The sequence below is a fragment of the Ranitomeya variabilis genome, chromosome 4, assembly GCF_051348905.1.
Source record: "Ranitomeya variabilis isolate aRanVar5 chromosome 4, aRanVar5.hap1, whole genome shotgun sequence".
Classification (NCBI taxonomy): Eukaryota; Metazoa; Chordata; class Amphibia; order Anura; family Dendrobatidae; genus Ranitomeya; species Ranitomeya variabilis.
The window spans coordinates 722825828-722849591 of NC_135235.1; the positions used below are offsets into that span (position 1 = coordinate 722825828).

General features: G+C 44.2%; 2 protein-coding genes across 3 annotated transcripts in view; one reads left to right on the forward strand and one right to left on the reverse strand.

Moving 5' to 3' along the window:
• The window catches only part of LOC143766657 (uncharacterized), a 1190188-nt gene that overhangs the window by 687098 nt on the left and 479326 nt on the right, over positions 1 to 23764 (forward strand). The window lies entirely within an intron of this gene.
• Positions 1 to 23764, reverse strand: part of LOC143766658 (uncharacterized) — a 113589-nt gene that overhangs the window by 68898 nt on the left and 20927 nt on the right. For both annotated transcript variants that reach the window (XM_077254485.1, XM_077254484.1), the window contains exons 2-6: positions 2923 to 3072; positions 2614 to 2793; positions 2407 to 2530; positions 2226 to 2323; positions 1937 to 2027 (exon numbers count right to left, since the gene is read on the reverse strand). In XM_077254485.1, the coding sequence (XP_077110600.1) occupies positions 1937 to 2027; positions 2226 to 2323; positions 2407 to 2530; positions 2614 to 2793; positions 2923 to 3072 (643 nt within the window). The remainder of the gene's footprint in view (positions 1 to 1936; positions 2028 to 2225; positions 2324 to 2406; positions 2531 to 2613; positions 2794 to 2922; positions 3073 to 23764) is intronic.

Sequence of the window (23764 nt, forward strand, 5' to 3'; positions counted from 1 at the left end):
GGTAAGTATGTCATATTCACCTGTCCGCGTTCCACCCGCTGGGCGCCGCTCTGTCTTCGCGTCCTCTTGCTCTGACTGTGCAGGTCAGAGGGCGCGATGACGCATATAGTGTGCGCGCCGCCCTCTGCCTGATCAGTCAGTGCGGAGAGACGCCGGGACGGGACGCTGAGGAGCTGCAAGCAAGAAAGGTGAGTATGTGTTTTTTTATTTTTATTGCAGCAGCAGCAGCGTTATATATGGCACAGCTATGGGGCAATTATGAACGGTGCAGAGCGCTATGGGGCAATTATGAACGGTGCACAGCTTTCTATGGCACAGCTTTCTATGGCACATCTATGGGGCAATTATGAACGGTGCAGAGCACTATATGGCACAGCTATGGGGCAATAATGAACGGTGCAGAGCACTATATGGCACAGCTTTCTATGGTACAGCTATGGGGCAATAATGAACGGTGCAGAGCACTATATGGCACAGCTATGGGGCCATAATGAACGGTATGGAGCATCTATTTTTATTTTTGAAATTCACCGGTAGCTGCTGCATTTTCCACCCTAGGCTTATACTCGAGTCAATAAGTTTTCCCAGTTAATTGTGGCAAAATTAGGGGGGTCGGCTTATACTTGAGTATATACGGTAATAGTGTTGATATTATTGTTGATAATGCCTATAATATTGTGGCTATTGGGAGGATTAGAAAAAAAAAATTACATCCAGCAAAATGTCACCGGTGATGGCGGCGCCTGCACAGTAGAATCTATAAGTAAGAGATACATGCTACTAGACAGGCGCCACTGGTGTCATTTTGCTGGATGTAATTTTTTTTTTCTAATCCTCACAATAGCCACAATATTATAGGCATTATCAACAATAATATCAACACTATTATATGCATTATGTCAAAATGGGGGGGGCAGGTCAGTGAGGGATCAGCGACATATCATATGCCAATACAGATGAATATGTAATCAGAGCACAACACAAAGCCCCGCCCCACGAGAATCTCATTAAGTGAAAACTACAAATACAGATTACACAGCAGTAAACCAGAGTTGCATTTATTTATGGTGGACCATTGGAGCTACTATGAATCCTGACCAGAAGATTACAGAAAATAATATTGCTCCCCATTTCAGGAGAGATTGTGCAGTAATCTGAATTTCTTAGGATCAGAAATAATGTAATTTATGATGTGGAGTGAATCCATGAAACCAGGGCTGGAGCCAACACATCTCCTGCAGGCGGGAATAAATGTATATTACAGCCATCAGCCGCGCACAGCTTAGAGATATATCATGGCACAGGTGTGATGTGTTTATGTAGATTATCACAATCCTCCTTGAAGTTAGTCGGTTTTAATACAAATTGAAAAGTCAGGATAAAAGGGAAACTCTGTTATTGTCCAGAAATTCACACTTGGCCTCACTGCACATTTAATGTTGGCGATCATAAAAGTGAAGTTTGGCCAGAAAGACTGGACCTGGTCTTGTAGGGACCATATGAGCACATTCAGCAGCACAGAAGGGGGAGAAGGTAGATTCATCCAATAAGATATCAGGGTTCTAGGAAGCCAACAGCATCATTACCCTCCGCTTTCTCTTACAGGCCCATCATAATATTTTTCTTCAAGTGATTTTCTATCTTGTCAGCACATTCTACGTGCGCTGTCATTTGGCTTTATAGTTTACAGATCTGGGCAGGTAACAGCGTCTCCTAAACCCAGGGGGTAGGTGGATCTACCAGGTTGTAAGTTCTATAGAAAAGGGCTTTCAATGCCCAAAGTCATTTGAACAGTTTTGGGTGGAGGAGAATGTTGTGGTCTAGAGGCAAAATGGTGATCATGGTAATAAGGCCGGACTACACCACCGATAAAGTAGCCACAGCCAGTGACTGAGAAGAATCTGTGACCTCTCTGCATTTAGTGGTTACTACTCACCTGGGTAGTCATATGTAGGAATCTCCTCTTTATACCACTCATCATCTCTGACATACGTCTCTGTAGTATTAATATAAGTCAGATCTTCACCCTGAAACAAATATTGTAAAAGTCACCGACAGATGGAGAAGTCACATCTATGATCAGCTCTAATCCTGCCATCTCCACCATTCTCATTACACAAGTATAAAACATATAATACTGGTGGATAAAGCAAGACTGAGCACAAGACCTTCACCGGCATCTACACATCATAGGGGAGATCTCACGACACCTTCTGTCCATCTACCTGATGATCCTGAGGAGCATTGGGATCTTCTTGCTTGCAGTTTTGTGGAAGAAGAGGACGGGGACATCTCTCTGGTGTTGTCCTCTTACTGGATAGATCTGGAGGAAACACATACAGGGACTGAATTCATTCTTTACATACAGATAATTATGGGCTATATGTATTTAGTCCAGTCTCTTACCTGGTGATGTGAGGGGCTGGGGAACCTCCACCACGACGTCCTTGTACAGATCTTTGTGTCCTTCTAAATACTCCCACTCCTCCATGGAGAAATAGACAGCGACATCCTGACACCTTATAGGAACCTGACACACACAATGATACCGTCATCCCCCTGATCCCTTCATAGTGTTACTGTATAATGTCCCAGCATTCCCAGCAGTGTCACCTCTCCAGTCAGCAACTCAATCATCTTGTAGGTGAGTTCTAGGATCTTCTGGTCATTGATGTCCTCATGTATCAGGGGGTGAGGTTGAGGCCCCGTGATTGGGCTCAGGGGTCTTCCCCATCCCTCAGACACAGGGTCCTGACAGCGCTCACTAGAGGTCTTCTTCACTACTGTGTAATCCTGGTTATGGAGAGACACATTAATAAATCTCACTACAGACATTTCCAGAGTCCTCACCTCTCCAGTTCTGTCCATCTGTTATTCCCATAGATAAGAATGATGTAATGTGACGTCATCAGAATCTCTCACCTCTCCAGTAAGCCGGAAGAGGATCTCTAGGGTGAGGTGTAATATCCTCTCCGCCATCTGGTCTCTGTCCATATCCATCTTTGATGGGTAAAGCAGGAAAATTCTCTTTTGTAGAAGATCTTCAGTGAGAGGATCCGATATTGTAGAGACCTGAATGAGAAGAAGATGAGATGTAACGTCATAAAAATCCTGTGTAATAATACAATTACTGGAGATAATAAGGGAAACATATGAGGAGATTTATTATTTTTGAGTATTTAGTTTCCTTCTTTACATCTACTAATAAGACCTATATATTTAGGCCACAGACAACAAGCAGGTTCTTCCTCGGAGTCGGCAGCTGAATACGTTCCTCATAGACTCATCTTCCATAACGCTAATTCTTGTCTCATTTACCAACCCTGGAATCGGCATTAGTAATACTGCAGGAGATATTCATTACACGTGACAGGAGAAATAACGACTTCATGATGAGGACGACATCTTCATCTTCTACTGCGGCTCTAGAAACAGATCTGTCCAGAGTCGGTCACTGACTCCATCCCCACCGGCCTCTATATGAAGGTTTCCCGTCTTCCCCGCACTGGAATCTTCTATCACGTTAGATCTCAGGTCTGATTCACACACAGAAGTTTGAGGTTTTGAGAAAAGCTTTTTTGTTTCCACAATCAACGCGGACAGAAATGATCTGATCCTAAAGTCTCCATGTACAGTGATTTATGGGGTTTATCTCTGGCCTTAGGCTTTCCTATATTACAGGAAAAACACCAGAAAAAAAATAGATATTGAAATGTTTCTAAAGAAAATTGGCTCCAACAATTCTTGTAAAAAGAAAAAAAAACATGGGAAAGGGAGAAGACATTTTTTATTTTTTCACACAAACTATTGTTTGTTTGTTTGTTTGTTTTTTTTAAATTAACTCTTTTGGGTCCCAGAGCATAGATGTGCACCACAGGGACGGCACAGGAGCGGCTGCACAAAAACCCTGGCAGTTTAACCACTTGCTGCTGTGTAAAGCAAACATGGCATCTACACGGTGTTAGAAATTATTATGCAAAAAGATTGAGTGATAAGATTAGAATTTTTTTGTTTGTCATTTAAACTCATTGATGGTGATGTGTGTCAGGGCTCTTTATATCACTGAAAGCAATTGCAGATACCTGTGCACATTAGTTTGGCAGGGGTGTCCAAATAAAGGCAAGTCTACTTAAGAAGGCTGTTCCACATTATTAAGCAGCCTACATTTTTTGCCAAAATGGGACAGAAAAAGGATGTGTCAGCTGCTGAGAAGCAACAAATTGTGGAGTATTTAGGTCAAGGCATGACTACAATCAACATTGCCAAGATACTTCATCGTGATCATCGCACAATCAAGAAGAATGTAGCTGATTCCCAGCACACACGTGTGCGTGCTGATAAGGAAAAATTGAGGACTCTTTCAACAGGCAATTGTGTAAGGTTAAAAGAGCAGCTGCAAAAATGCCTTGTCATAGCAGCAGACAAGTTTTTGAAGCTGCTGGTGCCTCCAACGTCCCCAGAACAACAAGATGCAGGGCCCTTCAGAGGTCTGCAGCTGTGCGTAAGCCATCCTGTCGACCACTTCTATCTACTGCACACAAGCAGAAACGGCTCCAGTGGGCCAAACGATACATGAAGACTGACTTCCAAACTGTTTTGTTCACCGATGAGTGCCGTGCAACGCTCGATGGTCCAGATGGATGGAGTGGAGGATGGCTGGTTGATGGACACCCCATGAAAACATGGCTAAGGCGTCAACAAGGAGGAGGTGGAGTAATGTTTTGGGCTGGAATCATGGGGAGAGAGATTGTCAGCCCGTTTATGATCCCTGAAGGGGTAAAGATGAACTCCATAATCTATGTGGAGTTTCTAAAACAACACTTCCTGCCATGGTTCAAGAGGAAGAACCGTGCTTTCCGCAGCAAGATCATTTTCATGCATGATAATGCACCGTATCACGCTGCAAAAAACACATCTGCATCTGTGGCTTCTATGGGCATAAAAGAGGACAAACTTATGGTGTGGCCACCATCTTCCCCTGACCTCAACCCCATTGAGAACCTTTGGAGCATCATCAAAAGGAGTGTCTATGATGGCGGGAGGCAGTTCACATCTAAGTAACAGCTCTGGGAGGGTATTCTGTCCACATGCAAAACAATTGAAGCAGAAACCATCCAAAAACTGACAAATTCAATGGACGAGCGAGTTCAGAAGCTTCTTTCGAACAAGGGGTCCTATGTGCAAATGTAACATCACCTAGAATAAAGTTTTCACTTGAAAACTGTTTGATTTCATTTTGTAATAAGCTGATAATGCTTATAACTTCACAATTGACCATCTTTTTGTTCAAAATAAAACAAAAAAGGTTGAAAATTCTGCTGTGCATAATAATTTGGGACATGCATTTTGAGTGTTTATTTTTTTTTAAAAGATACTGGTTTCATAGGCAGTTTGTTCCAAAACATTGCAATTATACTAGAATAGTAGATGACTGGAAAATAACAATGACTGCAATTCAGATAGGTAATTTAGAGAAAATATGAGGAAATATTATTTGCATAATAATTTGGAACACAGTGTAAGAAGGTGTGACAGAGTTTGGCTGAATGCCCCCCGCCCCCAAGTACTCGATAGTATAGGGCGGCCTAGTTATTACAATACGCCAATCATAGTTTCAGTAACAAGAAATATCCATCACATTATGGAAAGCAGAGTCACTGCACAATGTTAGTTAAGTCTCGTCCATAACTACTTTATTATACTCTATTATCCTGTACACAGTGGTGTAGATAGAAATCACAGGTCCGACAACAACAGCTGGAATTGGGCCCTCCAACGTAAATAAAAAAACCCATCTATCTATCTATCTATCTATCTATCTCTATATATATATATATATATAAAGCTGAGTGTATGTATGTACAGTACAGAGCAAAAGTTTGGACACACCTTCTGATTTAAAGATTTTTCTGTATTTTCATGACTATGAAAATTGTACATTCACACTGAAGGCATCAAAACTATGAATTAACACATGTGGTATTATATACTTAGCAAAAAAGTGTGAAACAACTGAAATTATGTCTTATATTCTAGGTTCTTTAGAGTAGCCACCTTTTGCTTTGATGACTGCTTTGCACACTCTTGGCATTCTCTTGATGAGCTTCAAGAGGTAGTCACCGGGAATGGTTTTCACTTCACAGGTGTGCCCTGTCAGGTTTAATAAGTGCAGAAGGTGTGGGTTAAATCCGCGCTGCCTTAATGATTAAGTTCCAAGGATAATAAATTTAAAAGGTGGTTTATTCAACGCGTTTCAAGGTCAGTGCGACCTCTTCTTCAGGAAATTCCACATACAACATACAGATACAACGTGCTTACATTGTTTAAATACCAACAGAGTAAAAAAAAAAAAAAAAAAAAGGCCAGATGGTCAGATGACATATGGTGTCAAAGTTCATGGTTCACAAAAGGTTAATACAACTTTGTTGGCACAGAATTCATTGAATGATAATCTTGCATTAATTTATATTTACAGGATATTAAATTAAAAGAGATGGTAATCAGTTGGTTAAGTTAATAGGTTAAATGTCTCTTCAATGAAAAAAAGCAAAAAAGAAAAAAGAGGAGGATAGCTGATAAGAACCTGTGAGATGAGATTCCCCAGTTACCAAGGTCTGCTGCATAATGCCCAGGTTACTGAGCCACACCTTTCCTTTCTTTGCATATAAAAGCTATTGATTATTAAGTTTGAATTCCACCTTAAACAAAAAATGTATTAAAAAAATAAATCTTTTATTATTAAAACAACTACTAAAAAATAGATAAAAAATATATATATATAAATTCCTGGACAGATTGTCTCTATTTCTCTTTTGGGGTTGTTCCATTCTATAACATCGGGATTTATTTTTTTTTTTTTTCCTTCTTCCTTCACTTTTACCAAGGCAAACATTGGAAGTAATTTAACTCAATTGGGAGCGACATGGCACTGAGCTCAAAGCAAAAAAAAAATATATATGTCCACACTCCAATCCAGGAGATCGACACCAATACAAACCAATCATCAACCACATCAGGGGGCTATATACACACTAGACTAATTATTTACTAAATATATTTCTCACAAATTAGGATATATAGATTAAATTATAAAAAATAAATAATTAAATAATTAAAAACATTGTTCATATCAAGGGACAATAAATACATCAGACTAATTATTTGATAATTTTCATGAATTAAAAATATATATATAGATTAGCATTTATAGAAAATAGAGATTACATAGACAATTCTGTATATATATATTACCAAATTAGATGAAAGCCTCAGTGATCTCATTCAGACCCTGCGGTTTCAAGCTCCCTAGTTTGTACATCCAATACACCTCCTTCCTATTTAATTTCATAATTCTGTTGGGAACCTTTTCAGGGATGTGATCAATGGGACTGATTTTCAAATTATTAAAATCCTTATTATGTATTAGAGTGTAATGTCTAGATAGTCCATGGGTAAGGAGGCCCTTTTTTTATGTTGTGCCTGTGTGAATTTAGCCGTAGATGGAGTGGTTGAATGGTTCTACCAACATACTGTTTGCCACAAGGGCACTCAATTACATAAATTACATATTCTGAATTGCAACTCAGAAAATGAGAGATCATAAATTTCTCTTTGGTGGCAAAAGAGATAATGCTGTCTGCTTTATGTTTGATGTTTTGGCAGCATAGACAGTTTTTTGATCCACATTTATAAATCCCTCTGATTGTGTTGGTAATATGATTATCCCTTGGATTGTTTAAGGGTTTCAGACGACTCGGTGCTATAATATTCCTGATGGTAGGTGCTCTGCGGAAGGTAATCTTAGGATTTCTAGAAAGAACTTTACTCAGAACGGGGTCATTTAATAAAATGCACCAGTTTTTTTGTAGAACATCACGTATTTCTTTATGTTCATTGTTATACTGTGTTATAAAATTCATCTTAAATTTTTTATCATCAGGATTTTTTACTCTATGATCTAGTAGTGCTCCTTGATTTAATTTCATAGAATTATCAAAGGCTCGTTTTACTAGATTTGTGGGATAGTTCTGAGCACGAAATTTTTTACTCAATATGGTGGATTGTTCCTTATAATCAATATCAGCAGTGCAGTTCTTTCTAATTCGACGGATTGGTTTGTATTGGTGTCGATCTCCTGGATTGGAGTGTGGACATATATATATTTTTTTTTTTGCTTTGAGCTCAGTGCCATGTCGCTCCCAATTGAGTTAAATTACTTCCAATGTTTGCCTTGGTAAAAGTGAAGGAAGAAAAAAATCCCGATGTTATAGAATGGAACAACCCCAAAAGAGAAATAGAGACAATCTGTCCAGGAATTTATATTTTTATTTTTTTTAGTAGTTGTTTTAATAATAAAAGATTTCTTTTTTTAATAATACATTTTTTGTTTAAGGTGGAATTCAAACTTAATAATCAATAGCTTTTATATGCAAAGAAAGGAAACGTGTGGCTCAGTAACCTGGGCATTATGCAGCAGACCTTGGTAACTGGGGAATCTCATCTCACAGGTTCTTATCAGCTATCCTCCTCTTTTTTTCTTTTTTTCTTTTTTTCATTGAAGAGACATTTAACCTATTTACTTAACCAACTGATTACCATCTCTTTTAAATTAATATCCTGTAAATATAAATTAATGCAAGATTATCATTCAATGAATTCTGTGCCAACAAAGTTGTAATAACCTTTTGTGAACCATGAACTTTGACACCATATGTCATCTGACCATCTGTCTTTTTTTTTTAAACTCTGTTGGTATTTAAACAATGTAAGCACGTTGTATCTGTATGTTGTATGTGGAATTTCCTGAAGAAGAGGTCGCACTGACCTTGAAACGCATTGAATAAACCACCTTTTAAATTTATTATCCTTGGAACTTCATCATAAGGCAGCGCGGATTTAACCCACACCTCCTGCACAGTTTATATTGTCATACGGCCGTTGATCGGCTTGTGGATCTGCAGCAGCCGAAATCGCTACATGCTCTTCATTCAACAAAATCAGGTGAGCAATTCTAAGAAAGCTCTCTTGGTTATCTAAAGGATAAGACCCTATTTTGCGCTATGTGTCTCCATTTTTTTTTCCTATAGCAGGTTTAATAAGTGGGATTTCTTGCCTTATAAATGGGGTTGGGACCATCAGTTGTGTTGAGCAGAAGTCTGGTGGATACACAGCTGATAGTCCTACTGAATAGACTGTTGGAATTTGTATTATGGCAAGAAAAAAGCAGCTGAGTAAAGAAAAACGAGTGGTGATCATTATTTTAAGAAATGAAGGTCAGTCAGTCTGGAAAATTGGGAAAACTTTGAAAGTGTCCCCAAGTGCAGTGGCCAAAACCATCAACTGCTACAAAGAAACTGGCTCACATGAGGATTTATTCAAAATTGAAGGCATACTGAACCAGCATGGCTACCACAGCATCTTGAAGCGGCATGCTATTCCATCCAGTTTGCGTTTAGTTGGACCATCATTTATTTTTCAACAGGACAAAGACCCCAAACACACCTCCAGGCTGTGTAAGGGCTATTTCACCAAGAAGGAGAGTGATGGGGTGCTACACCAGATGACCTGGCCTCTACAGTCACCAGACCTGAACCCAATCGAGATGGTTTGGGGTGAGCTGGACCGCAGAGTGAAGGCAAAAGGGCCAACAAGTGCTAAGCATCTCTGGGAACGCCTTCAAGACTGTTGGAAGACCATTCCCGGAGACTACCTCTTGAAGCTCATGAAGAGAATGCCAAGAGTGTGCACAGCAGTCATCAAAGCAAAAGGTGGCTACTGTGAAGAACCTAGAATATGAGACACTAGATGGTGGCCCGATTCTAACGAATCGGGTATTCTAGAATATGCATGTTCACGTAGTATATTGGCCAGTCATGTAGTATATTGCCCAGCCACGTAGTATATTGCCCAGCCACGTAGTATATTGCCCAGCCACGTAGTATATTGCCCAGCCACGTAGTATATTGCACAGCCACATAGTATACTGCACAGCGATGGAGTAAACAGCACAGAGCCACGTAGTATACAGACTTAAAATAAAAAATAAACATATAATCACCTTCCGAAGGCCCGTTGAAGTCATTATCAAAACCATTATATACTCACCTTCCGCCACCTTTCCCGCTCCTCGTGACGCTCCGGTGACCGCTCCATGCAAGCGGCAGCTTCCGGTCCCAGGGTTGGTATGAGTGCAGGACCTGTGAGGACGTCGTGGTTACATGACCATGATGTCATTGCAGGTCCTTCTTGCATACCATCCTTAGCACCGGAACCTGCCGCTTGCATGGAGCGGTCACCGGAGCGTCACGAGGAGCGGGAAGGGCGGCGGAAGGTGAGTATATAATGATTTTTTATTTGCGTGAGTAATCAGCGAAGTGGGATTTAAATCCCGCGCCAATGTCGGCTGGGCGCGACCAATCAGCGAAGCGGGATTTAAATCCTGCGGCAATGTCGCTGATTGGTCGCGCGGTGCCTTGCGGTGTCGCGAGATGATGATGTAGTGGTCTCGCGAGATCGCAATGCATGGAGCGGTCACCGGATCGTCACGAGCAGCGGGAAAGGCCTGTTGTGGATCCGAGGAGCCGACGGATGGTGAGTATATAACGATTTTTAATTTTCCTAAAATTATTTTTAACATTAGATATTTTTACTATAGTATTGATGCTGCATAGGCAGCATCAATAGTAAAAAAGTTGGTCACACAGGGTTAATAGCAGCGCTAACGGAGTGCGTTACACCGCGGCATAACGCGGCCATTAACCCTGTGTGAGCGCTGACTGGAGGGGAGTATGGAGCGGGCACTGACTGCGGGGAGGAAGGAGCGGCCATTTTGCGGCTGGACTGTGCCATGGCCAATCAACAATTTGGATTTCCATGACAGACAGAGGCCGCGACCAATGAATATCTGTGACAGAAAGACAGAGACAGACGGAAGTGATCCTTAGACAATTATATAGTAGATAATTTCAGTGGTTTCACACTTTTTTGTTAAGTACATAACTCCACATGTGTTAATTCATAGTTTTGATGCCTTCAGTGTGAATGCACAATTTTCATAGTCATGAAAATACAGAAAAATGAGAAGGTGTGTGTGTGTGTGTGTGTGTGTGTGTGTGTGTGTGTGTGTGTGTGTGTGTGTGTGTGTGTGTGTGTATATGACAAGCCACGTCCATTCCACATAGCAACCAATCACTAAGCATCTTTCTTTTCCCCAGAGCTGTTTAAAAGAAGCTGAGCTGTGATTGGTTGCTATGAGCAACAGTTTTCCCACTCCACAACACCTCAGCAGACACTGACCGGGTGGGAGAAATCTAGCATCCCTGGGAACATAAGCTCCTGCCATTGTCTGCCCCACAGAAAGGAGCAGAGAGCACAGGACAGAAATGAATCACCTCCTCTATTACTGCCGCACTCTATTGTTACCGGCGTAGAAAACCGCATCATCAGCGGCAGCACACAGAGCCGCACTGCCAGGTTACATAACAGCACATCTCCAGGAACTCCCTGCTCAGCGCCACCCAGCTCGGGACTATGGGATGGAAGATGTGTGATAGGTATATGGGAACGGGACTATGGGATGGAGGATGTGTATGATGGGTATATGGGCACTGGACTATGGGATGGAGGATGTGTGATGGGTATATGGGCATGGGACTATGGGATGGAGGATGTGTGATGGGTATATGGGCACTGGACTATGGGATGGAGGATGTGTGATGGGTATATGGGCACTGGACTATGGGATGGAGGATATGTATGATGGGTATATGGGCACTGGACTATGGGATAGAGTGTATGTATGATGGGTATATGGGCACGGGACTATGGGATGGAAGATATGTATGATGGCTATATGGGCACTGGACTATGGGATGGAGGATATGTATGATGGGTATATGGGCACGGGACTATGGGATGGAAGATATGTATGATGGCTATATTGGCACTGGACTATGGGATGGAGGATATGTATGATGGGTATATGGGCACTGGCCTATGGGATGCAGGATGTGTGATGATCTCCTGCACCACAATGAAATTGTTCTCCTGTGTGCCCATGTAGCTCAGTATGAGGTCTCCACACAGTATGATGGCCCCACAGAACCTCACACAGTATTAGGACTAGAGATTAGCGAATATTTCAATGTTCGGTTTGGCTCACGATCGCCGAATTTGCAATATTCGCCGATTTATTCGTCGATTAAATTGCCAAATATAGCCGAACATGCACAGCACAAAATCCAGTGTTTCCCAAGCTGTTTGACAGCGTGGTAAACACCGGCGTAGCACTTCTAATCCACGGTAAAATCATCCCCGCCGGTCAGAGAGCCGCGGTTCCCACCCTGTCAGAAGACAGCGTGATCGCTCACCTGTGATCAGAGGTATAAAGGTTACCTCCAGTCACTGATGTCAGCTGATGGGACTACAGCTCCCATCATCCGACACCTACAGCCGCTAATAACAGTGAGAGCTGGAGCGGCTGATGGGTGTATTCATCAGCCGCTACTGCGCTGTAAATAAATAATATAGGGATTTTTGTGTACTCACCGTAAAATCCTTTTCTCCGAGCCATTCATTGGGGGACACAGACCGTGGGTGTATGCTGCTGCCACTAGGAGGCTGACACTAAGTGATACAAAGAAAGTTAGCTCCTCCCCTGCAGTATACACCCTTCTGCTGGCTCTCAGCTAACCAGTTCGGTGCAAAAGCAGTAGGAGGAGATCAATAACATGTGAGAGTATAGTATGTCAAATCATATATGAGAGTATAGCACGTTAAATATATGTTATAAAACAACGACAAGCTAATAACAGGGTGGGAGCTGTGACCCCCAATGAATGGCTCGGAGAAAAGGATTTTACGGTGAGTACACAAAAATCCCTATTTCTCCTTCGCCTCATTGGGGGACGCAGACCGTGGGACGTCCCAAAGCAGTCCCTGGGTGGGAACAACATCAGATCAGGCCCTGTGTAACCACTACTTACAAGTGCGCCACCGCGGCCTGCAGAGTCCGCCTGCCCAGACTCACGTCTGCGGAAGTCCGGAAAGTATAGTGCTTCAAGGGTGCATGCGGACTGGACGAACCCGTGAAGCTGACAGACGTGCTTTGTTGAAGCCTGGTGTCTGGAACCCAAGAAACCTCGATTGATCGAGTGGAGTGAAAAAAGGCTGAAGTCTAACACAGAAGGACTTCTGGATGTAAAGAATCCACCAGGCTAACATGGCCGAAGAAGAACGGCTAAGGCCTTCCTGAAAAAAACGCCAAGAAGCCCAAATGAAGGTGTCCATCCTCTCGAAGGACGCTGTCCTCAGCACGTACCTACTCAGGGCTCTACATTGTCCAGGGTATGGGGAACCCATTCCGTTTTGTGGACTGGAGCCGAAAGAGAAGAGGGAAGAACGACACCCTCGTAACAGTGGAAGTACGATACCACCTTGGTAACAAGGGATGGGGACGGCTTGAGGACAACCTTGCCTAGATGGTAATGAAGGAAAAAAGATCTGAAGGAACAGAGCGGCCAGCTCCGAAGACTCGTCTAAATTGACTTGGACAGTGTAGATTTCCCAGGACCACTGGGGCCTTCCCGCATCCTAAAGACCCTCGGAGCTAGTGAAAGAGGCGAGATGGAGCTGGTATCCCAGAAGAAACAGAGTATGCACTGTGATGGCTTTTGGGTCTCAAGTCCGGATCATGAACTCGAGTGCATTTGCGTTCAGTCTGGACGCCATCCGATCTACATCTGGAGTGCTCCAGTGAAGGCAGATATGTTGGAAGACTTCCGGATGAAGTTCCCACTCACTTGAGGCGAGACCCTGGCAGCTGAGGAAGAAAACTGCCGCCCAGAGTTCTACTCCTGGGATGAGTACTGCCGAAACCACCGAGTGATAGATCTCGGCCCATGAGAGTGTGAGGTACGTAGGTGAAGGTGCCTGACCGCGGGTACCTGCTAGGTAATAGAGGTATTGCACAGCCATGATAATATCCAACTGAATTTTGGATGGGGAGACCTGTCAGAGGGCATTGGGCCTGCTGTAAGAGCAGAGGTACCGTTGGGATCCCAAGAAAAAAAGGGATCGGGAGGCTGGATTCCTGAGATAACCAGAGGCCTTGAGCAGTGTGGTGACGCTCTGTAGTCACTAGCAACCATAGAACCGGGAGAAGGGATCTCCCCCGGACGAGAAAGATGCTCAGAGATTACCCTCTGGAAACCTGTTTGACCTGCAGAAAAAAACAAGCGGAGTGAAGGGAACTGCCTCCATTGCTATTATCCGACCAAAGGATCCTCACAGCAAATCAGAAGGAATGAGGGCAGGTACGGACCGGGGCTGAAAACCAGCCCTGTGTTGAGAATCCGCTTTTTTTAAAGATGTAGCAGAAGAGATAGCCCACGACCAGACAGGCTGTTCTGGCATTTGCCAGAATTGCCGGATGGCCATTCCGACCCGGAATGTGGGGATGAGTGACCAAGTGCGGGGGGACTCCCTGTTGAAGGACCACGGGCTTGTCTCAAGGGAGGATTCCAACCCTCTAGGGGTGTCCAGGATCATCCTTAATAAGGATAGATGCTGGGCGGGAAATGAGGAAGACCTGTCTAAGTCTATCCGCCAACCCAAGTGAGGAAGGGTATCGTAAGGTAGAAATCATGAATTAAATACCCTAACATAAAAATACTTTTATTATTAAAACCAAGGCAAACTAAAGTGACCAAAAAAACACAAAACAAAACACGTGCTCAAACAGAAAAATACCCAGAAAACTAAAGGGGAAACCTAGACACCCCTAGCTCCAGCGTCTGTAATCGCCCCTACCTGGCTGCGGAGGTTGACGCCCTAGGGGGAAACGTGGAACCCCCGCTCCACGATGGCTGACCCTGAAGGCCCTGATACACCCTACCGCCGCTAGTGAAAGCCTCTACCCACAGACTAGAGGGTCCTCTAACACTAAACAGAGGGCTGCCTGTACTAGGGAAAAGCTGGGTCCCCAAATATATAAAAACAATGTATGAACACTTGGCGCATATAGATTAAGACAACAGATGATACCGCACTTGTAGGAGAAAACTAATATTCCAACCTGAGTGATTTGCATATCACTCTTATAAATATCCCATATAGTAGAGCAAGGATCACCAAATGACCTGTATATTCCCCATAGATAGTTGCAGTGAGGATAACTCCTACATTTGGTTAGATAGATGCGTCATTAGTTTAATCCCCTGCATATCAATCCGGTGCTGGTAGCACAAACACCTTGCATATATGTCAAAATATGTGGGATATAATTATACTCATCTCAAGATGTGTCTGCGGTGGTTTCCCATACGCCATTACTAATTACCGCCTCGACGCGTTTCACCCATTAAGGCTCATCAGGAGGCCGATGCAAAGATTATGTGTGTCATATCTGATGATCAGTAACAATCTGCCAGATAAAGAGTACCTACTTTTATAACTACCGCCAACTTCATCACGCACAGGGCTCCTCCCTTTCATTTCCTCTGGCGTCCAGGGCCATCAACTGCGCATGTCCATTCCGGAGTGCAGGCAAAATAGAAGGCGCCTTGATCTAATCCTACCAGCGCCCTTGCACACCACTGCGCATGCTCACCTTGGACCGCACGCCACCAAGGAAACAGGGCAGCCCTCTAGTGACGCTAATCCATATCCGCTTCCGGTCCTCAGTCTCCCGTGGAAATGGAGTACACTGAGGTGGTCCAACTGCGCATGCCGCCTCCAGCACAAGTTGCCTCGGCAACCATAAACAATCGGAGAGCGTCAGATACGCCCCCATCGTCCGTGACAAAAGCCAGCTATTGGGGCACAGGAACGCTGCAGATACAAGCGCCGCAGATACAAGCGCCCAAGCATTAAACATGCATAGTATCAGCGCGTCCCTTGATGTTCCTAGGCAACTTGAGATACTGCCTATTCACATTCTATTACTGTGACTCCCCTTCTGAACACCAAATCCGATCACCTATAATATTGGGCCCATTGTGGGCTAATTAAGACGCCTAGAAATATACTTTAGCGCCCATACCCATTCATAGTGACCGAATAGGGGTGAAATGTCCGTAGAGGGTGAGTCTGGCCAGTATCTCGAGCTCAACTTTATAGTTGATTTATCGGCCTGTACAGGATATTGAGAAGATGCATAAGCATTAAAAGTGCATAATATAGGCATATTGGCTGCGGGTTGCCCGATACCACTAGGATACCAACTGTTGGACCAGAAACACTGGCACATATCCAACACGGTAAACCTAGGATGTCTGTTGTTCAGATTTGTCTGGTGGTTGACCCAACGTGCGGAGTAAGACGGTAAGTATTGCAGGCAGGTACATATAAGGATATACAAAAAGACGATATTCTTATCAATATGTCATGGAGATTCATGTGATTCCCCAAGATATGGGGAATCCATCAAAATTTTGGTATGGCTCATTATCTTAGAGAGGACGAGGGGTCAAAATTTATTCGCATTTAGGTGACCTCTATCGCAAATTCACAAGAAGCACATATATGATATCTGCTCATTCAGTCCCTTCGGTTCCAGAGATTCCAACCTGAAGATCCATTCGCATTCTCGTTGGAGGATCATTCTGTCGTGGTTACCCCCCCCTTGGATTCATCTTAACCACCTCTATAATCATGAATCTCACATCCGTTGGATCCCCACTATGATAGGTGTGCATGTGTTTGGCCAGTGGGGTATCTCTTTTATTACGGATATCACCCATATGCTCCCCCACCCTTCTCCTGAACTCCCTCTTGGTCTTTCCCACATAGTCTTTGGACAAGATCAGGACGCCAAATACACCACACCTTCTGTTTTACAATTGGAAAACACTTTACCCGTGGTGGAACTCTGGAACCTTTTACAGGGTCTCATCCATTTGCATAGGCTGCACTCCCCACACTTAAAGAAACCACATGGTCTCCTATTTAACCATGTGTCCCCAGGCTTCGGTCTCTGGTACTGGCTGTGCACCAGCATGTCCCTAATGGATTTTACCTTTCTGAATGTGATATTGGGACGCTCCCCTACTAAATCCCTGAGGTCTGGGTCAAACCTAAGCACGTCCCAATGTCTAGAGAAGATCTTTCTAATATCCTGATGTTGAGTATCAAATGTACCAATGATCCTTAGAATGTCATCTGGATCCTTCCTTGTATGTTTCTGCAGCAGGATTTGTCTGTCTGCCTTCCTTGCAACATCATAAGCTCTATCAAGGACATGTTTCGGATATCCCTTCTCATGGAATCTATTGTACATGTCCCCTGCCTGGCTCTTGAACATGTTGTAACTAGAGCAATTCCTCCTCAGTCTAAGGAATTGACCCTTGGGAATCCCCCTCCTCAGGGCGGCTGGGTCATGGCTCTGCCAATGCAGCAAGCTGTTTGTACTTGTCGGTTTCCTGTAGATACTGGTTGCAACCCCCTCATTTGCTTCTTTTTCAATTTTTACATCTAGGAACGCCAATTCCTTATTTGTGATCTTAGAGGTGAACCTCAGGCCCACATCATTCACGTTTAGATGTCTCATTAACTCTTCAAATCTCTCCTTAGAGCCAGTCCACACTAGAAAAACATCATCAATATACCTATACCAAATAGATATATGCTCATCCCACCATCTATCGTCACCCCCAAAAACTAAGGGTATCGTAAGGTATATATAGACGGGCTCAGCATAACCCTGGAAGAACGGCTGGAAGACGACCAGATAGGGGAGGACAGCCACACACCCAGAGTGCCAGAGGGGCATGACCGCCACCATGATAATGGCGAACACTCTGGGAGCAGTAGCAAAGCCGAAAGGTAAGGTCGTGACTTGAGAAGGTAATCATCCCGAATGTTGATGGATGCCAGAAAAAAAACACCTTTTGCAATTGAAGTGATGGCCGAGTGGAGGAACTCTATCCAAGAAGGAGGACCTTTTTGAGGCTTGTTAGAAGTTAGAGGTCCAGGATCAGTCTTACTTTTCGGTCCTCTTTTGGAACCAAGATCCCTTAGATCTACACTATGTTCCAAATTATTATGCAAATGATATTTTTTGGGGATTTTCCTAAATGGTCGGTGCAAATGACAGTCTGTCTAATAAAAGTCATCACCCGTTAGATTATACATCGAATTTTATTGAAGAAACCTCCCAATGATAACAGTATAATCTCCAAAATGAATAAAAACTCAAAATGCACTGTTCCAAATTATTAAGCACAGTAGAATTTCTAAACATTTGATGTTTTAAAGAACTGAAAATGCTCATTTGTGGAATTTGCAGCATTAGGAGGTCACATTCACTGAACAAAAAAGCTATTTAACTCCAAAACATCCTAACAGGCCAAGTTCCATGTTAACATAGGACCCTTCTTTGATTTCACCTTCACAGTTCTTGCATCCATTGAACTTGTGAGTTTTTGGAGAGTTTTTGCTTGTATTTCTTTGCATGAAGCCTCCCAGAGCTGCTGTTTTGACGTGAACTGCCTCCCACCCTCATAGAACTTTTGCTTTATGATACTCCAAAGGTTCTTTATAGGGTTGAGGTCAGGGGAAGATGGTGGCCACACCATGAGTTTATCTCCTTTTATGCCCATAGCAGCCAATGACTCAGAGGTATTCTTGGCAGCATGAGATGGTGCATTGTCATACATGAAGATGATTTTGCTCCTGAAGGTACATTTCTGATTTTATACCATGGAAGAAAGTTGTCAGTCAGAAACTCTATATACTTTGCATAGGTAATTTTCACCCCTTCAGGAACCTTAAAGGGCCCTATAGCTGTTTCCCCATGATTCTGGCCCAAAACATGACTCCTCCACCTCCTGGCTGACGGCTGACGTCGCAGCCTTGTTGGGACATGGTGGCCATCCACCAACCATCCACTACTCCATCCATCTGGACCATCCAGGGTTGCTCGACACTCATCAGTAAACAAGACTGTTTGGAAATTAATCTTCATGTGTGTCTGGACCCACTGCAACCATTTCTGCTTGTGAACACTGTTTAGGGGTGGCCGAACAGTAGGTTTATGCATCACAGTTTATGCATCTTTGAAGGATCCTAATCCTTGAGGTTCAAGGGACTCCCGGGGCACCAGCAGCTCCAAATAACTGTTTGCTGCTTTGTAATGGTATTTTGGCAGCTGCTCTCTTAATCCAATGAATTTGTCTGGCAGAAACCTTCCTCATTATGCCTTTATCTGCATGAACTCTGTCTGTGCTCTGTTTCAGTCACAAATCTCTTCACAGTATGATGATCACTCTTAAGTTTTCGTGAAATATCTAATATTTTCATACCTTGTCCAAGGCATTGCACTATTTAACACTTTTCAGCAGCAGAGAAATCTTTTTTATTGACCATATTGCTTGAAACCTGTGGCCTGCTTAATAATGTGGAACATCATTTTTTAGTAGTTTTCCTTTAATTAGAATCACCTGGAAAAGTAATTATCACATGTGTTTAAGATTGATTTCAGTGATCCATTGAGCCCTGAGACACAATACCATCCATGAGTTTATTTGAAAAACAAAACAATTATATCTTTATGACACTTAAAATCCAATTTGCATAATAATTTGGAACACAGTGTAGACTGTCCTGGACAATCCTTCAACTGTTGGTTGGATCTATAGGACACTTGCGATCCTTTGTTCCTAGGTAGGGAACACCCAGTCACACACAGCGACCACTCTAAGGCTACGTTCACATTTGCGTTGTTGGGCATTGCGTCGGTGACGCAACGCACAACGCATGCAAAACGCATTGTTTTGTGACGCATGGGTCCACTTTTGGCATGATTTTTGGCGCAAAAAACCTGCATCATGCAGCGTCCTCTGCGCCCTGATGCTTGCGCCAAAAATGACGCATGCGTCACAAAACGCAAGACAACGCATGTCCATGCGCCCCCATGTTAAATATAGGGGCGCATGACGCATGTGTCGCTGAACCTGCGCCCGACGCAACGCAAATGTGAACGTAGCCTAAGGGTGTGATGTCAGAGGGTTTTTTTTGTTGTTTTTTTAAGAACGCAGAGTATGCCTCCGTTCTCTGATCCATAAGCCCTTCTGAATGAAATGGCATTCGCTGCAGACAGCGCCCGCAACTAGCCGCATTGAAAGAGGCGTGTACCACAAAGCCTCCCGTTCACGGGATTTGATTTGCCAGCTGTACTGTTTCCGGAAAAAGAGAGAACTAATCTGAATCAAATAAATATAGACCAACACTGGAACCATCAGTAACAAAAGCAATACAGACTAAACACCTTGTGGTGGGGTGAATAGCACATTTACATAGGACACTCCTATGTGTTGCGGACACTACTCCAAATTTTGTCTGTTATTGTGAAGCAAGGTAGCTAAGGTCTCTGGCCAGTAGACCATTGGTCTGGCAACCCGTGTGGGCTAAGGAAAGGTAAAGCGCTGAACTCGATACCACAAGACAGAACGAGTCATTGTCTGACAGTCCATGGTGTTTTTAAAAGATGATCCATCTGGTAGCAAAGTGCGCGGCTGCATCCGCCACAGCGAGGAAAAAAAGCCATCTCCTGAGTTGCTGCAGTCATTGAACGTGCAGAGATAAAAGGAAGAACTCTCAATCCACCAACCCCATAACAGGGGGGTGGAGAGGAATCGTCCGCCACCACGCATTTTCCGTTAAATAGTGGCGATGCAGAGGGGAACTGCTCGGACATCAAAAGGAGGGCATCTGTACATCCACGGAGTTCAAGTCCCCGGGAGGACCGGATTGGCATTAGGCCCAGCTGTAGAAGAGTATACGTGGAGGCGACACTCCATGTGCTCATTTGATGATGGTGTGAGGAGATCGGTGTCCCTTGAAGGACCCGTCGCTTAGAGTACACGTGGGAACGACACTATGTGGTCATTTGATGATGATGTGAGGAGATCGGTGTCCTTTGAAGGACCCGTCTCTCTGGGTATACGTAGAGGCGACTCTCCGTGAGCTCATTTGATGATGGTGTGAGGAGATCGGTGTCCTTTGAAGGACCAGTCGCCCAAAGTATACGAGGAGGCGACGCTCCATGTGCTGATTTGATGATGGTGTGAGGAGATCGGTGTCCTTTGAAGGACCCGTCGCCCTTAAAAAACAATTAAATCAGGCATGGCATTGGTGTCGCTTGAAGAGGCTTCAGTTTCTAGAGCAAGACCACTTGCGATTGCTCATGGTAAGGCCGGAATCCTGGACTCTCATGCTGTATAAACACCAGTGTTTTTCACTGCGCTACTATGGCGCTTGCCAGTGAATCGCTTATCCGGACGCTCGCTGTCCAGGAAAAAAGGGCAAATGCACTACTAGGGAGTTCATCTCCATTTGGAGGAAACGATCTACAGCAGAAACATAGTCCTTGTGAGTCGACAGATTGGTTGATGGCCAAAATAGGCGAATCCAGCTTGTGCTGAGGCTTTTGAGAGTCCAGATCCAAGGTAATCTCCTATTCAGATGGGGAGTTTAGTTCGAAGCTCCCGTTTTCTAGACGCCTGTACGTTTAAAATATTTGTGGCCTGCTAGCCGACTGCCCCCGTGTAGGAGGGGATCCATTTGTATTGGTCCTGCGAGCACTCCGAACCACAGCGGGTTCAAATAGGGGTAAAATCACTTGGTCAGAGAAGCCATGGATTGCGGCAGTGGCAAACTCAGAGGAACTAGGTATACTGGGAAAAAAGACTGGAATCGGCGGCGGCGGAAGGCTCCTGCGCTCATTTGAACTAAATATTCTGACCGCTTCGGCTGGTTATGAGCGTTTCAGACCATGCTGGTGATGTGCATTTAAGACCAGGAAAAGCTGATCCTGTGCCTTTAAGACCAGTGAATGCTGGTCATGTACCCTTAAGACCAGGGGATGCTGGTCGTGTAACCTTAAGACCAGGGATGCTGGTCAAGTACCTATAAGACTAGGGGTTGCTAGTCCGGAGTTTTTAAGACTAGCTCTAGGACCAGGGAATACTGGACATAGTGTTCATGCTGGTCGTGCGTTTATGATTTTTTAATACATTATCCACCTCTGCTGCCGGAGGGGGTTGTGGGGAAAGGAGAGCGGGGGAGGGGTGGAGCGGCGTCTCCCTACCTGGTTCCTGAATCCCCCGTCAGCGTTGGATTAGATTCTCCAGCGCTGAAAAACACCTCCGGAGCAGCCGCTTCCGGATGTACACAGCTCGTGTCCGGAAGCGGCAGGGAGATGAACATGGCCGCCGAGAATATGGCGTGTTCTCGCCCTGAGCGAGAAGCACCTGAATAGGGGGGGCGGAGCTTAAACGCACGGCCTAGCATGGGCGAAGACTCTGGGTTGCGGCCTACACGAAGCCGAAGCCGGGGGCTAAATTTTTGGTGCCGGCCGGGGCCGATGAGAAAGAAGGGGAAAAGACCCGTCGCTTGCAAAAAAGGAAAAAGGGAGAAAAACCGCCGGTTGCGCAGAGCCCTCCAGCCGCTCAAATCCCAGCACTTACCTAGGAATCTGCCGCAAGGCAGAGTATGCAGCTCTGTGCAGCAGGTCATTAAGAAGGGATCCTCTGCTGTCGCTGCTGTTTGAACGGTGCAGGTATAGAGAAAACCTCAATCCATCGTCCCTTTAGCAGGGAGGAGGAGAGGAACCGTCCGCCTCCTTGTACCATCCGCTTTTAATAGTGGTGGTGCAGTGGGGGCTGCTTGGACGCCACGCTGGAGAATGCCTCTGTACAGCCGAGGGTAAAACCTGGTGGGCAGGGCTGAATGTCCGGCAATAGGCCTGGCTGCAGAAGAGGATACTGGAGGTGACACTCCAGTGCTCGTCTGATAAGGGAGGGGGGAGATCGGTGCCCTTGAAGGGGCCCGTCGCCCCTAGAATCAGCTCAGGCAGTGGCTTCCCACGTTGCAGGAGGATACGGTGAGGTAAAACTCTCGTGCTCGCCTGTTGTTGGTTCGGGGAGATCGGAACATGAAAGAATCCGTCGCCCCATTCGTGCGTTGTAAAAGGTAAAAATACAAAAGTAAAAAGAGTTCTTTGGGTCTGAATAGCAGACCAGTCTGTGTGCCTCCTACGGACACTAAGCAAGAACTGGTTAGCTGAGAGCCAGCAGAAGGGTGTATACTGCAGGGGAGGAGCTAACTTTCTTTGTATCACTTCGTGTCAGCCTCCTAGTGGCAGCATATTTCAAAAAGAGGAAAGGGACGGAAGCAAATGTCATCTGATATTCATCTCTCAAACTTTATTAAATATAAAAAACCAAACCAGAAACAATTCTGAAAATTTAAAAGTACATAAAACATGGAGACCACATGCAAAAAAACCGCACACACCCGGTAATGCAGCTGATAAAGTGTTCACAATTTTGTCTATATATGGACGGGGGTACCTATTTCACTAATTAGCTTCTCTATAACTGTTTAGGATGTACAATATCAATGTTATAAAGCTATCCCAGCATTTTAACAGCACTGCACCACTACTTTGGAGGCAAAAAGGTTGAGTATAGATAAATAAAGTGCATAGTGCAATATATCAAGCTATTCGTCACCATATAATTATCAAGTTGTTAAAGGTGCATCTGCAGTTGATAAAACATCCACCTAGTCAGCAATTCTTAGGTCCCATATGCTATGAGTGCATATACAAAAGTTGAACATATTAAGACATAAATAAATATAAAGTGACTGTGCTACATAACCTGATTGTGCGGTCCTGAGCCCCAACGCGCGTTTCGCGTTAGCTTCGTCCGGGGGAATGTATTCTCCTAGTGGCAGCAGCATACACTCACGGTCTGTGTCCCCC